The sequence below is a fragment of the Neovison vison genome, chromosome 6 (assembly GCF_020171115.1).
Source record: "Neovison vison isolate M4711 chromosome 6, ASM_NN_V1, whole genome shotgun sequence".
In the NCBI taxonomy this organism is placed as follows: Eukaryota; Metazoa; Chordata; class Mammalia; order Carnivora; family Mustelidae; genus Neogale; species Neogale vison.
Window position 1 is genome coordinate 77,225,715 of NC_058096.1, and position 16,350 is coordinate 77,242,064.

A 16,350-nucleotide genomic window follows, 5' to 3' on the forward strand; every position below is an offset into this window, starting at 1 on the left:
TTTCTGGCTTCATTCTCATCTAGACCCAACATACCAGCAAGGCTTCCTAAGGTGACCCAAGATGAAATGATCTCCAGAGACTCAGCATCTGAAGATGTGGTTTCAGTTGTAGGCAGTGGTCAGTGTTGATGTGCTTTTAGTATTTTATAAACAAACTTCTGAAGTGATCCTTTTATATTTTCCCTCCACTTCATAAGTCAAGTGCTTCCGGAGTCAAAAGTTTTTACTCAAATGAGTGTTAGGCAGAGAACACGCTGACACTCTTGCCTTCCAACTCCCCCTCTATAAAAACAGCCCTATCCACTGGAACAGGCACTGGCTCAAGTAATGTGATACGATGAACTTGCATTCATTATCTATATAGTTTGTGAAATTAAATAACTTTTTTTTTTTAACTTTATGTTGAAGGAGTATCCACAGAGCAACATATACCGAGTGCCTCCTAACTACTCACCCATTTCCTCCCAGATGTTGCACCATCCACAGTCCACCTTGTGGGGCTACAACCTCATGGGTCAGCCCCAGCAGCCGGGTTTTTTCCTTCAGAATCAATCTCTTACTCCAGGTATGTGAAGAGAGAGTGAGGTCGGGTCACTCTGATATGAGCTTGGCGTTTTCTTTAATTTTAACCTGAAATCATCACAGGTTGGCGTTTTCTTTACTTTTAACCTGAAATCATCACAAAACGTGGGGATTGCAGGAGCTGAGTTCTCAGTTGACATTCCTGTAATCCTTTCCACTTGAATTTTTTTTCTTCTTCTAAAATTAGGGTTTTTTAATAGGTCTTTTAATCTGTTTTTGATTGTCACATAGATGATCATATTCTAATTATAAGAATCAATTAATACCTGGCATATAGAGTAATTTAGTATGTGGCCAACTTGGGAGTGTTTCTCAAATGTTACAGTACGGTTTTAGTTGCTAGGTTATGTTCTGAGTTGGGAGATTTCATTTGATGTTAGAAGGAAATTAGCCACTGATGAAAATTTGGACTGTCAGATATAAAGTTGACAAAAGTTGTATGTTATGAAATTTGTGTTTTTATCAGATATAATTCTTATTGGTGTTTTTAAAAATTAGACAGTATTGCACAGTATCTTCATTTTCTTGTGTTTTAAATTGTAAATTGTTTATACTGTGAAGTATCTCAGAAATTTGATTCAGCATAGATTGAGATATCAAAGAAGGAAAACTACTGAATCTATAGTAAATGTCCCTGATTTTAGTATTGCTTCCTTTCAAGCCCAAGTAGACTTTATATCTGAAATGAACATTTCCTAAATAAAAAATCTCTTACTTAGAAATGAATTTAATTTCTTTTTTCTAAATGACAGTTTGCTTGTTCAACAAATGGTATATTTTGAGATCTTAGTCTGTATGTTGTGATTTTTATTGTAATTTGAGTATGACATCTTGAGGCCTAGGGAAGACCTTGTTAGATTCTTGGCTTACAGCAGGGGAGAATCCATATTTTGTCATCTACTAGAGGTTGAGAGGTCTGGAAGTTATAGTTCTAGGTTCAGGACTGGCTCAACCACTCCCTGCTGTGTAATCTTGACCAGGTCTTAATCTCTCTGTGCCTCAGCTTGGTTTTCTGTACAAGAGATACTTTAATATATGTCCTCATAGAATAGGTGATTCAGTTATTTATTCAACAAAATGCTTTGAACTTCATAATGTTCCAGACTCTGTTTTGGGTGATAGGGTATTGCAGTACACATTTTGTGTACTGCAGTACACAAAATGAACAAAAGTGTTCATTCGTCTTTGAATGATGAAATAAGGGTTATATTATACATGCACACACATATACTGTGTATGTGTATAATTTAAAGTAAATTTTAGGCTCCATAGCTCAGGGGTTAGAGCACTGGTCTTGTATGGTAATTTTAAAAATGTAGCACACAGATGATGGCCTACCCCTAATTCAGCAAATGATCTTAACATATTCCTACCTCAGGGCATTTGCATCTGCTGCCCGCCACCCCCCTTGCCTGGAGTGCTCACACTTAGATATTTTCCATGGCTCATTGCCTCCCTCCTTAGGGCTTGGTCAGATACCATTTTCTCAGTGGGCTTCCATTGACCACCCTCTTTTATAAATGGTAAGCCACACCCCTTCCCTGCACCCTTTTCCCCTCTCCTTTCTACTTCTCCATAGATCAGCACTTGCGCTATGTATTTAACTTACTTAACTGATTTATTATCCAGCTTTCCCACAATACTCTGTTGGGGCAGGTATATTTTCTGTTTTGTTCACTATAGTATCTTCACTATAGAGCAACATCTGGCTTTTAGTAAGCTCTTAAAAGCAGGTTGCTGAATGAGTGAATGCAGACTATAAAAGAGTGAACTGGACAATGATAAATGTGGAAAATAATACACAATCATTTTCTCATTTGACTTGCTCTTTTCAGTTCCAAAGTTCTTGTGAATTCTGTAGCATTTTTAAACACCAATTCAGTATGAATTAAAGGCTAAGTATTTTATAAAGACCTATGTTTTCTTTCCCTAAAATACTATAAAAGGTATTTATAAGTTAAGGAAGTTTAGGTATTAGGTAAGTTTTAAGTACGATGACGTAAGAAAAAATGTTAAATAATACAAGCATTTATAGGGGTTTTATATGTGTGAATTGATTTTTGTAAAATGATGAATCCTATGAAGTTGAAGAGTGTACACTCTGCTTTCATTCATGTATAGTTAAAATGCAGAGCCATATGCCCCCTCAATACACATGTGTGTATATACTCCCCCCACCAAACACAGTTTCTCTTTCTTTCTCATGTATATGCACCATTGTGGTAAAGTTATAAGGAAATGTTTGAGAATATTAAATACCGTATTCAGAATTCAGCATTTAGTGAGAGAAGGTGAGGAAAGTAAGTAGGTAGGAATATACAGAATGCTTCAGGGATACTTAACCCTGTTTCTTTAGTTAGCTCAAAGCTACAAGATTATAAAAAAGGAAAATTAAAAGAACGTAGACTATGGCCTAATCCTTAGAAAGAATCCCCTTTACCTATAAAATAGTCCATTAAATTTTTATGGATTAGTATAGTTCCAGTTCTTGTTTCAACAAAAGTTACCTTGTTATATGTTCTTAAATTGACTTTCCTCTTTTTTCCCAGTGTTCTTCAGATGAATGATTTCATAAATCACATTGCTGGTTGTGGTTCTGAGTCTTTAAAAGAATGTGGGTTTTCAGCTTTAAAATGTTTGTTCCCACCATATGACTTTCTTTAAAAAAAAAAAGAGAAAACATCTTTCGTGAGATGACTTATGTAGAGGATTTCTTACACATATATGAAAGAATATAAACTATCTGGTAAATCACTGATTGACACCTCATTTGAAGCCAACAAATATTGAAAATCTTTCCTCCCAAACTCTTAAAGGCATTTAACAAATTATGTATGCTAATATGTTAAGGATTTCCTTTGATTTCTCAGGCATCCCTATAATCAGCATCTCCTGTTTTATTTCAAGCCTTCAAAAACATGTTTTGTCTTTCGAGTCATGGTATTTGAAGTTTCTAAGCCTTTCAAGTTTTGAAAGTATTTTCATGCCCTCTATGAGGAAAGAGGCATTTTTTATTTTGTCATGGTAAACTTAAATACCATGAGCTTCAAATTTGTTTAAAATGACAAAAGGGTTTCTATGCCTGGCTTAGGACACTTGGCAAATATACCACGAAGACAGTACGCTCTATGCAGGTAATGTATTCCTCAGGGCCTTGCATAATTTAAAACCCACGAGTCTGTTTCAGGCACTTCAGTTTACCAGCCAAAGTGGGGCTTCCGTGAAATAATTGAAATACTATAATTCACTCCTGCATCACTGCCCCCATTCTTTGGGAATGATGCAGTACTCAGCATATCTTTAGTATTTGTATGGTGTGAGGTGGGGCTTATTTTCCATTTGCTTGTAAAGTGAGGCTTAGAAGGTAAGGTTTCTGCGTTCTGATAAAATAGAGAAGACCTGTTGCATTAGCACGCGTTAGAGAGCCCTTCTGTCTGGTTGCTTTTGTAGGTGGCTCCAGACTGGACCCCACGGGCTCCTTCGTCCCCACCAATACCAAGCAAGCTCTGTCCAACATGCTGCAGCGGCGCTCGGGCGCCATGATGCAGCCGCCCCCGCTGCACGCCATCACCTCGCAGCAGCAGTTGATACAGATGAAGCTTCTGCAGCAGCAGCAGCAGCAGCGGCTCCTCAGGCAAGCCCAGGCTCGACCTTTCCAACAGGTTTGTCTGGATCCAGCAGAGGAGACCTCTGCCTTTTGTTGGCTCCTCTAGCTAGGGATGAGTGTGAGGTAGGGGGCGTATTCTTCCTGCTGGTGTATCCCTGAGATCGGGCGTGAGCGCAGGTATAGCTCTCCTATAGGTTTATACCTCTGGTGTATTTTACTTTTATCACCGATCCATTAGGAACTTTAAGTATCTTAGGTTCTTTGGAAGTACACCTTAAAGCTAGAAGAGCTGATGACTCTCCAGTCACTGAGAAGCAGAAGGTCTTTCATCCCTATAGGGACCCTAACTGATCACTCATTCCGTATAATTATCACCATATTCTGTACTCCTTTTAGCTCTCACTTTTGTTTATTATTATTAGATTGAACACTCTGAAGTTATATCTAAAGTCCTGATGTTTCTTAGGTTTCTCCCTATGGTGCCCTGCCTACAGTCCATTTTCAGTATGTATTTCTATAGGAACGAATATATTACAAATAATAGTATATAGATACTTTCAATTTCATTTTTGATTTATATCATTTTTTTTGTGTCCTTTAATTCAGTTTTCTTTAACTTTTGAGATAATAGCGATTGTTCAACAAAACGATATAAAAAGAGGAGGTGAGATTGGGGAACCCCCCATTTCTATATACTTTTTTTGACTTAACCAATTTTTCCAAAAAATGCACTATTTTGATGAGGATATTAATAATAGCAGCTAACACTTATAGAGCACTTACTATTTGCCAAAACATTTCTATGTGCTTTTAATGTATTAGTTATCTAAGATCCCACAATAATCCTGGGATTTAGGTACTTTTTTGAACCTCAAAGGAAGTAGACAATCCACAGGTGTATCCTGCTCTAAGAAAAATGATAAAACTTTGAAATTATCAAGAAATCCTAATGCTTTAGAAAAAAGAATATCCTTTATGTCTTGCTAAACTTTCTAGGCCTATCTCCGTTGTGTAATTAATGGCACTTTTGCATTCAGTCCACTTAGTGATTTGAAAGGCTGGAGGTGGGATGGTGAGTTACATGGTCTTGAAAATGGTTCTTGTTTTTACATGTATTACAAGAAGGACAGGAGAGAGGAAATAGGTCAACTGCATGCTTGTCTCTCCCTGACCTCTAGCCATTGCTCAAACTCCCTGGATGTCAGGTAAGATGAGCCCAAGTTGCTTCTTACACAGAAGTGATGAGGATTTGATTAAAATACTAAGAAATACTTATCTTGCTTAAATAAGTGGCACTTCTGAAGCCATTTAAAAGCTTCAGTGGGATTTTAGCTGTTCTTCAGGATGAGCAAAAATAGTTATTACCATTGTTTCAAATCTTGTCAAGATTTAAATAAACTTGCTGTAAGTTGAGTAACCATCCCACCAGAGTGAATTCACCTCCTTTTTTAAGGTAATTTAGACCTAAATAAAAACCATATCTACCTTTTTATCACAAGGTGTAATTTGTCTTATCAATAGCCCACTTTCAGACTTTTACTCCAAAGCTCAGTTTTGAATTGCTCTAAGTGATTCCTAGCATGGGGGAAAACTCGCTGGGCCATTTATAGGTAAACATGCTTTTCCTCAAAAGCTTCCCTTCTGATACAAGTCATAACAAGCAATTTCCTCTAAAGCACATTTTTTTTTTAAAGGAATTGAATAGAAAAGCCTACATATAATCAAAGATGCTTGCATATTTGGAGAAGACAAGCTTATGACCTAAAATGTTACCTGCAGGAACCCATTACTTCTACATATTTTCCTCAAAATAGTCAAAAGTACCTGACTTTTCTATTCTTTCACACCATGTAGAACTGTATTGCTTGTACTAATAAGAATTAACAAGTAGTTCATTTTTCTGATTTTTTCTTTTTGCCAGCTCTGTTTCTGTTTTTCTTTTCTTCTCATTATTTTTCTTTTAACTTCCTTCCTTTCTTTTTTTGAGAAGTTGAGAATTCCTTCTTCGAGCAGTAAAAATACAACTTCGTAACAGTGATGGTACAATATTTACCTTCCCCCTCCCCTCTGTATTTTTTTAACGGTCGGTTGAAACTTGCTTTATTGTCTCTGTTGGACTTTCAGAAACAGATTTTTTTTTTTTTTAAATCTCAACATTCTTCAAATGTTGGACACTTGAGGGAAAGCAGTATTCTTCTAAGGAAGTGAAATATACCCGTGGAGCTGTGAGGTGGTTGTACGGTCCCACCTAGAGTCAGTGAGCTCGCATGTAGCATTTGCCAGAGGGCCTGCACCTAGCCGGTTTGGGGCAAATGTTAGTTCCTTTCCTCTCATGCACAAATGATAAATATACCTAGAATCTAGCTAAGTAAGGTATTGTGGCAGGAAAAAGTTCTCCTTGTAGTAATCCTTAAGCTGGAATAAAGGCAGCATCATATGGAATACAAGTGATAATGTTAAGTTGTTTTAATACATGGTTCTGGATGCAGTTGTTTTTCTACTAAGTAATGACCTGTATCCTTTTTGATATGAAAAAATAGAGAAATGTTGATTCTAATTTTGTCCAGGACCATTTTTTCAGCTTACATGCCTACATATAATGTGATTATCTCTAGCTATGTAAGAACTTGTCATGTCTTTATTTCTTATGAAATAGAAGCCATTTTTGTTCTTATCCTAGCAATTTTCTAATTCTAGGAATCCATTTTCTTAAAAGTAACAGATGTGTTAGAGAAATTTCATTGATCTAAACCTTCAAAACTGAATTTTAGAATTTTAGCAGGTACTTATTTTAAAGACTGATGAGTTTCTCCAAGCCTTGGATGTGATTGCTCCCTAGGCCAGGAGCTCCTACCCCCTGGTAGCCCTCTTCTGATAAGGTCAGACACAGGATCTCATACTCGGTATTATCTTTAAATCTAATGAAGAGAGGGTAGGAATTTATGAAAGGTTATCAAATGAATGCATGTTTTTGAGAAAATATTTCCAGGAGCCTTGAGCTTCCTAGTAGTCTCAATCCTTGGCAGTCTCATTTTTATCTACAAACTTATCTCAGCTTTCCTGAGTGCTTCCAGAAACTTCTTCCAGTGATCTGTTATGGTTCTTTTGAAAACCTAGATGGGGAAGGGAAAACATAAATTCCTGGATTCTGGATATGGCTCAGACCAAACAGAAGAATCCCCTTAGCCTCTTCCCACCTTAATGGAAAGGAATCATCTAACCTTAGATGGTACACGATGAAAACTACAATATAGTTATAAAATAACCCTCTGTCTGCTGCAGAAACTGAATATCTGCTTTAGTTGTAATTTTTCTGTTATGGATCATTCTTGTATTTCCTAAAGAATGTATTAGGGTATTGGTGTAGTGTTTAGAAAACATATGCTAAATAGCTTGGATAATTTTAAGTATTTTCAATCAAATTATTTAATGCAATGATTGTAATTGACTGGACTTTCTTACAGCTCTAATACCTAGTGGTATACATAAGGATGTTCTGGCAAGGAAACTTATTTTCATTGTTTTTAGTTACACTGTTTATCCAGGAAAGTAAAAATGGTCATTCTCCGTTCTTTACTCAAAGTCCCTTATGTAAAGGGGGTCTCACTGTAGCAAATATGTCACCTTTCTGTGCCTGAAAACCTCATCTATAAAATGGAGTTAATGCAATATTTACTTTAAAGAGTTCATGTGAAATCAATGTTAAAATATACGTAACAGCCCTTACAACAGTGGCTGGCTCATAGTAAGTGCTCAAAAACTGTTAGCTGTCATACTTGTTGTTAATGTTTTATTAGTATCATGAATGTATTATTTCAAAGGAAGTCTCTGTCCCATAAAAATGATTTTTATTTTCGTAAATATCTTAAGAATTGAAAGAGAGTAAGAACACTTCAAATGCTTTCCTCCTGTTGTTATATTAATTGTCCTTAATAAGACTGGTGCTCATTGGCTGCCCGTAGAAGAGGCGAGTAAGAAGGAATGCTGTTTAGTTTTCTTAGTAGCCATTTTGGTTTCTTAAAGCAGCGAATTTTTACTAAGTTCTGTAATACAAACTTGAGAGGGGCTGATTCCAATTTCAGTGTTTAAAATATCCTTGTGTTCTATTTTCTTCATATCATATGGAAATCACAAAAATATAGAATATTGGCAAAAATAATGCAAAATGCTGCTTAAATTGTTTTCCAGTCCTCTTTCTTACATCCAGTATTTTTCTTATGACAGAAGGAACTTACTTCATCACCTCCTCTTCCCCAACAACACCCCCGCCCATATCAGTTCTCTATGGAGGGGGCTTTTGGAGGGAATCTAAGTTTTGATCCATGAAAAGAACTTAATTGTTTGCTTTGTTTTATGGTATAGCTTTATCCTAATTTCCCCCATTCAGTGCACAAAATCATTTTGCTGTTCTTTGTAGTTATCAGTCCCAGCCAATTTATTTTAGTAGTCCAGAGAAAGACAAACAGTATGTTTAGCTTAAATTTGGCTGAAACAGATTTGGAAGAATGCAATTGGTTATAGGCTACAGATAATCATATGGATATTGATGACATTAAAGAGGAAGATTTCTGACAGAGGAGGGACATGATGTGTCCACTAATAGCTGGGGTTTACTTGTAAGAACATTAAGTTATTACCCACATGGCAGGTGCTATCATTGTTTATCTAAGTGAAGGAATAAGATAACTTAATAAAGAACAATGGCTGAGTCAGATCCTCCCAGAGTAGTTAGCTCCTTGGCAAAAGTAAATCTGTAACATCCTGAAAACATGCCTCTTGGATTGATGTTACCCATTTAAGTTGAGTGGCTACCCTTTGTCTTGAACTCTTACCCTAGGAATAGAGCATCACCTTGGAATATCTGTTTCCTTTATTCTCTCCCTCTCTCACTCTCTAGAGGTGTATGTCAAACATACGGAGAAGAATAGAAAATATAACAACACTAATGAACTTACTACCTAGCTTCACTGAGTAATAATGTTCTGCCATTGGTCGTTTAAAAAAATAAAAATTATAGTATGTCTACTCTCATTTTCCTTCTTTCCTATAAAGAGGTATCACTATCAAGACTTTAGTGTTTTTCTTTCTTATGATTTTTTAATACATTTACTATATATTTTTGCAACCATTAACATAAGCATATAGTATTAATTTTGTACTTGAAACTTAATATCATGGTCTTACATATGTATTGTTTTGTTTTGCAACTTTTTATTTTGATCAATTTTGAATTTTATCTACTTTGTTTTATTCATTTGTCTTAGATGCTAGTCCATTATGGATATTAGCATAATATTTATCCATTCTCCTGTTGATGATCATTTATATCCAGATTTTTCTTACTGTTAATAATGCAGCACTAAACACATTTAGTATGTTTCTTCTGGACATATGGAGGAAATTAGGTAGAGTATGTATTTGGAAGTGGAAATGCTGATTTTATTTCCAAAGTAGTGGTGATTCTCATCAGTTATAAATGAGTTTTTTCCTTTCTTCACATCCCCACTAATGCTTGATATTGTCCGATCGTAATTTTCTCATTCAGAGCAGGTGAAACAGTAATAGGACATTTAATTTCTGTTTCCCAATTACCTGTGAATTTAGGCTTCTTTTATAACTTTATTAGCTATTCAAGGTTTCCCTTCTGTAATTTTCCTGATAGTGCAATTTCAGTGTATTTCACAATAATTTAATTCTTATTTGCTGAAGGTAGACAGAATAGCCTTTTGAAACACACCTTGAGTTTTGACAGTTGCCTTTACCGTAGTCACTCAGATAGTATAATTTAAATACATCTCAATGACAAAAATGAACTTTGGAGAAAATCCCGGAACTAGTAAGTATGCCCTGAGCCCTATGATTTTATTCCTTGAATAGAAACTGCTATGTCTAGGAAAGTGGGTGCATTACTTAATAATATTTGGCATTTCTCTGCTATTTGAATGATGAAAAAAATGTTTCATTTAATTTGCTGAAATTAAAATTAGACACCTAAAGTCTGGAATATAATGGACACAACTTGATTTTTTTTTTTAATTTTTTATTTGACAGAGATCACAAGTAGGCAGAGAGGCAGGCTGAGAGTGAGAGGGGGAAGCAGGCTCCCTGCCGAGCAGAGAGCCCAATGTGGGGTTCAATCCCAGGACCCTGAGATCATGACCTGAGCCGAAGGCAGAGGCTTAATCCATTGAACAACCCAGGCACCCCAACACAACTTGATTTTTAGGAGAGAGGAGAGAAGGGGCAGGTGTTGAGAGTGGACAACTAATAGAAGTAATATTAGTAATATTATTTAATAATTAATAGAAAGATAGTTTTCAGATCCGAATACAAATGTACAGATGCAGTGAATTATATATCTAATAGAGTGAGAAGAGATATTTGCTCGGGAAATTCTTCCTATAATTTTTAGTCCTTGGTATAATAAAATACTTTTTCTATTAGGATTGATAGTCCTTTGCCTTATCTTTAAACTCAGTGGGAAGAAAATTTTTTAACATCTCAGAAAAAATATCACTTGGGATCCATTTATAAAAATGATCAAACAAGTGAATTATTTACCTGAGAATTTTTCCACAGGCATCTAGTTATTTTTTTCTAAATCAGAGTTTCTGTTAGTGTGTAAACATTGGTGGCCCTGGAATGATTTGTTGTCTGTTTTAGTTAATTGTGCGGTTAACCTAATGCCCAGTTTTCATTTGCACTTAGGATGGAGCTATCTAATTCAATGTCTTTCAACAGTATATGACCCACTGATTTGTTCACTTAATGTCTTGTGTGTTTAATGTGACCCACATGTCCCGAGTTGTCCCACTGACTGTAGGCTGTGAAGGACTCTGAAATCCTTTTGCTCCCAGTGGAGTCCCAACATCCCTTAGTTACAGCAATCGTCTGTCTGATAGTCCTCCTACTTCATCTGTGTCACTAGTTAACTTCTGGGTTCTGCTCTCCCCTTTTATGAATATTACCATACGTGTCCAGTCTATAGTGATGTCATTGGTGTATGAATTAATAAAGCCTTTGTTAGGGCATGGGTTTTTAAGTCTTGACTCGTGAAACATTGTTTTAAAATGAACTATTTCGTATGTATTGTGGCTGCCCACATCACTAGGCTAAAAAAATCTTATCTGTATTGTCTGCCGTTTTCTTGCTGTCCCCTTTCTGTAGGACTTCTGTAACTCTGCTGTCTCCCTTCTGGAAGACTTTGACAACATAATGGTAACACCCCTGCTGTCATTCCTTTTTCTGTCTTTTTTTTTTTAAAGTAAACTTTTATAGCATTACTCTTTGAGCATCAGAGTGAGAAGCGGGGTATTCTTCCATATCTGGTAAAATTTAGAGTCCTCATTTCACTGTTACTCACCTGATTTATGTTTGAGACTGTAACACAGAATCATGAATGCATTGACCATGTTCGATTTAATGGGATTTATTTCTGACAGTTTTTCCCTTTGATTGCCTCATGATTTTCATCATTTATGTGTACGGTATAGAAACCAATGGATGTTCATGGCCTGGGCTTGGGAACGTAGAGCAGTTCGTGCACCTTCCTCTCAGCTCCAGTTCTGAACCCATCTATTCCTGAACTCTTGCTTCCGTTTGTGGTAATTCACATCATTAGCAGAGGAACGCATGGCATGCTGATTCATAGGCCAGTGCAAGATAACGCAAACCGCGTGGTTATGAAACACACCCTTCTCATCACATCCCACTCACTGGCTATTCTGAAATTCTCCACAGAACGCATCATCTCTATTTTCTTTCTGGGACGGAGAGGATGTTTTTTTTGAGCATAGGTCTTGTGCATGCATGCCCTAAGACTTCACCTCTTCCGCTTTGCCTGGGCTAGCTAAGAATGCATGTTTTGCATTAAATTACTTATAGGTTTCTGTATCAGGTAGCCAACCCACAACATAAACCCAAGAAGCATTAGAATAAAAAAGAGCACACATCTCAGATGTGAATGTAAGTCAACTTGTTTCACTGCCAATTTTAATGGTAACATTTTCTGTACATTGGTGAAAATGTCCATAACTGCATATTCAAGCTTTGAAAATATTTAGGTTATTAAATACTTGTTATGTGGGCAATTTCTTTAGTAATTATTCAGCAAGGAAAAGTTTTGGAGACTTCTGAAAAGAATCAATTTTTCTAGACACTTTGTGGTGTATAGAGAGAGGGTGACATTTTTATTTAAAAACTTGAAGTAAACTTGCTCAGATTAAAAAGTATTTTGCAGATAGTTTATGTTTGCTGTTGGGCATTTTGCTCAGATGATAATGCAACTTGGATAAAAGAGAATTTGCATCAATCAATTATTTTACTTTTTTAAAAAAAATGCATGTTTATCCAGTATTTAAAGTCAAGGTTCTGTGCTTTCTATATTCATTCAGATTAATGGAAATGCATGTATATATCTTTGCTATCCTTGTCACCATTCTTAATTTCCTTTAATTTTCTCTAGTGTTAAGAATGTAGTAAATGTAAATGTTCAACCAGTCATCTATTCATTACTTACGGGCATATTAAGAGTGTATTTTAAAAGTTCATTATTGTGTGAGGTGTTTATTTCAGAATGAATCCGTTTGTTCCAGCCATTAATGTTACTGTTAATTGATTCTCAGCCAAGTTATATTTTATATAAGAGCATTATAAAAGAATCAAGCATAACTGGTCAGCTGGACCTCCTGAATTTATAGAATTTTCTCTGTGTCTATTGTCTGTAATCAAAATACACCAGTATGGTGTAATGACCATAATATCTGGTTCACACCATGTCTTATTTTAGCCTTGGGCACCATTACTCAGTATCTTCCGAAACAGTAGTTGCAAATAAAACCCTTTTTGCTAGGTGACTCATAAAACATTACCCACTGATTTTCAATGGGGACTTTTTATTATCCCTAAATCAGCATTATTAGAAAGAAAGTCGCAAAATCTGGCTGTGGATTTTTTCTCTACTTGAGACACTTACACACCGTTGAAAAGTTATTAAATAGGGATTTCAAAAATTCATTGTTAGTGGACTGAGTGAATAAAAAATCCCTGATCCTGAAATTCTGATTGTCGTGCTTTCTGCCAGCTAATTGGAGGTGTAATCGATTCTCTTTTAGAAAGAGGTTTTCCCATTTTTTTTTAGTTGACTGAGGGAGAGTAATCGCTGAATGAAGAGAACAAGACCAGAAGAATGAAAATTATGTTTCAGGATGATTTATCAAGAATTTTTAACTTACTGGATGCATTTATTTCAAATAATGCAAAAGGCCTTTGAGTCACCATCTCTTTGAGTTCAGATACTTCCCTTGTCTGATTACAGATAAAGTCGTAAGAGAGAATTGTTCATATAAAGGCCAGGAAGATGGGTCAGTATTGAATAGCTCAGCTTCTTAAGGCTTTAGAAGGTGGAAGTTTAAAAAAAAAAAAAAATAGTGGATTTATGTTTCTTATATAGAAGCAAGCCCAAAGCAAAGTGCATAAACACAAACTTAGAGAGACCACATGTAGGAATTCACTTCAGGTAACAATGTAAAGATGTCTATATAGTTGCCAGAACTTCCCAGTTAGCTGTGGCTTATTCCTTTAGCACATGTGGAGTCAGGTATCTGAGCCATGGGACCTTGAGCAGGGGCAAAGTCATGTGTTTCTCTTCTAGTGATGTGCTCAAATTCAGATGTCAGCTGGCTAGACATAAGTATTTGGTCAAAAACTGGCCTCCCTCCCACCTTGTTGTTTGGCTCACATAAGAATGCAAGCTTCTTTTTTTTTTTTTTTAAAGATTTTATTTACTTGAAAGGGAGAGAAACAGGGACAGAGCATGAGTACAGGGAAGGAGGCGGGGGGAGAGGGAGAAGTAGATCCCCCTCTCCTCCCAGCAGTGAGCCCGATGTGGGGCTCTATCTCAGGACCTTGAGATCAAGACCCGAGCCAAAGGTAGAGGTTTAACCGACTGAACCACCCAGGTGCCCCTAAAAATATGAACTTAACATTACCTTTGGTTGTTTCAATTAAACGGAATACATCAAGAGGGGGAAATTGAGCTACTTTGCAGATATTAATGCACAAATAAGTAATCATTAGAATGATAGATGCTAAAAATTAAAATTGAATTTTTAAAAAAGATAGTGCTAAAAGATATGGAGCTATTCGGAAGCACTTGGTAAACTAATTTATGGTGAAGTATGAATCCAAATTTACTTCTGGAATTCTTGGTTAACAGATAAAACTAAATTAAATCTTAAATTTTTCTCAGTATTTATTGAGCACTTAATATGTGCCAGACACCATGCTAGAAACTGTTTAAAAATAAAGCTTAAAATGTTTTCAGAAAATAACAAATAAGTGGATTATGTGTAACTAAGGCGACCATATGTCCTGATTTGCCAGGCTTGGTCCCACTTTGTACCTCTTGTCCTGTCCTATCACAGTTGGATGATACATTATGTAGTCTCTTCTTGGTTTAATGAAGCAAAACCACCCCCACTAATGTTAAGAAACTTACTAAAACTGAGTCTTTAGTATCCTTGCTTATTCCCACACTTTGGTCCTTGTTTGGCATTGGTAAAGTATTTCAAGTCACTAAAGGAACTTCTTATTTGCTCTGTATCCAACAAATTCAACTGTTTGTACAATTATGATATAATGTGTTTCTAGCATTATTCTGGGGAAAACCAAAAGTAGGGCATTTCAGTTCTGTGGGAGAAGGGGTATCTTTCTTTCGAGGAAACATGATGATAAAGCCATGCACAGAGTACATGGGGACTGTCAGCCAGCTTGGAGTGTCTGATTTTCCCAGGAAGGATATTGCAAATCTGAATTATAACCTATTATATAAGTCAGGAAAAATTGGTGGTAGGAAAAAGCATAGTATGTTCATAAATAGTTTACCTTGAGACGAAAATGACAGAGAATACATGAATTTTACAGTGTAAAAACCATATGTGAGATTTCTTATCCCTTTCTGTTTCTTTGAAAGTTATTCTTTTAACTTACATGTTAATTTGTGATTTTTTTTAATGTAGAATAGTTTTAAAGTCCTATTTCTTGTGTCCATGATCTCAACTGTTACTTGCTAATAAGAGTGTAACTGAGCTATTTCCCTTCTAAGTATTCTAGTTTACTCCACATGTAAGTCATAGTTCTTTTTGTAGCATCTTCAATAAGTAGAGGAGGAGTGAGCAGTGTGAAAAGGTCTGTCTTTATGTATTTGCGTGCAACTGTCACACACAGATCACATTTTGTTTCCCTCTAAGACAAAACAGGGTGTGGGAATTGTAAACTACTATGGATCTCGAGATTTTAACTCACACATAAATAATTCATTTTTCTTCCTTTCTGTAAAAAGGATAATGTGCAAGTATTTGTCCCCATAAAAAAGCAAAATAGTGTGTTTCAGAGACCTTATAGGGCATTGTCAGGGAGCATGGATTTAAGGAGCAGCATTTAACAATGTGGTTGATACAGTGTTTGGAAGACCAAAAGCCTTTCAGATATTCTGCGGGGGGAAGTTGTCAGGTCCTGGATGGCCATGCTGCTGTGGAATGAGTTGGGACTATTTTCCTTAGACCCAAGTAAATACAGACATAATTGCACTTGGATTAATCGGCTAAAAGCTGAGGGTATCTTTATGGTCCCTTATTCTTGAAATTTAGGTGCTTGTTGAAGCTATTATATGCACTCTCAGAAACTTTTGTTTGGCCTATGGATGGGTGGATAATCGCCTTAGGAAATGCTCCCAAGTAATTTTTATGAGGATCAGAGAGTTTTACTATAGAATGTATACATTTGGTTTCAATATTTAATAACAAATCTTAATAAGATTCTCTTTTTTATTGGAGTGAGTTGTAGAGGCTCCATGTCACTAAAGGGTAAGCACCCAGTGAAGATTTAAATATTTTCATTTTTAATATCACATATGGAGACATCTTGTCATAATGGTGAGAGCCCTGGTTGAGTTCAGATAATGGCTCTGCCAGGTCGAGCTTGGTGAGCTTGGTAAGCTGCTTAAGCTCATTGAACCTGGCTTTTTCTCTGAAGAAAATGAGTGAGGATGATCCTCTCTTTCTGCAGAGTTCTTGTGAGAAAATGGGAGTGAGACCAAGAAGTCCAGTCTCTGGGACGTTAGAAAAGATGTTTAATAATTGTTGGTGTTCGCCCTCTAAAAT

General features: G+C 36.2%; 1 protein-coding gene across 2 annotated transcripts in view; it reads left to right on the top strand.

Annotated features, from left to right (window-relative positions):
• The window catches only part of MED12L (mediator complex subunit 12L), a 317,830-nt gene that overhangs the window by 277,834 nt on the left and 23,646 nt on the right, over positions 1 to 16,350 (top strand). The window contains exons 38-40 of one of the 2 annotated variants that reach the window (XM_044251605.1): positions 409 to 565; positions 4,033 to 4,244; positions 11,357 to 11,407. In XM_044251605.1, coding sequence (XP_044107540.1) covers positions 409 to 565; positions 4,033 to 4,244; positions 11,357 to 11,407 — 420 coding nt within the window. The remainder of the gene's footprint in view (positions 1 to 408; positions 566 to 4,032; positions 4,245 to 11,356; positions 11,408 to 16,350) is intronic. The other variant, XM_044251606.1, reaches the window with a different exon arrangement.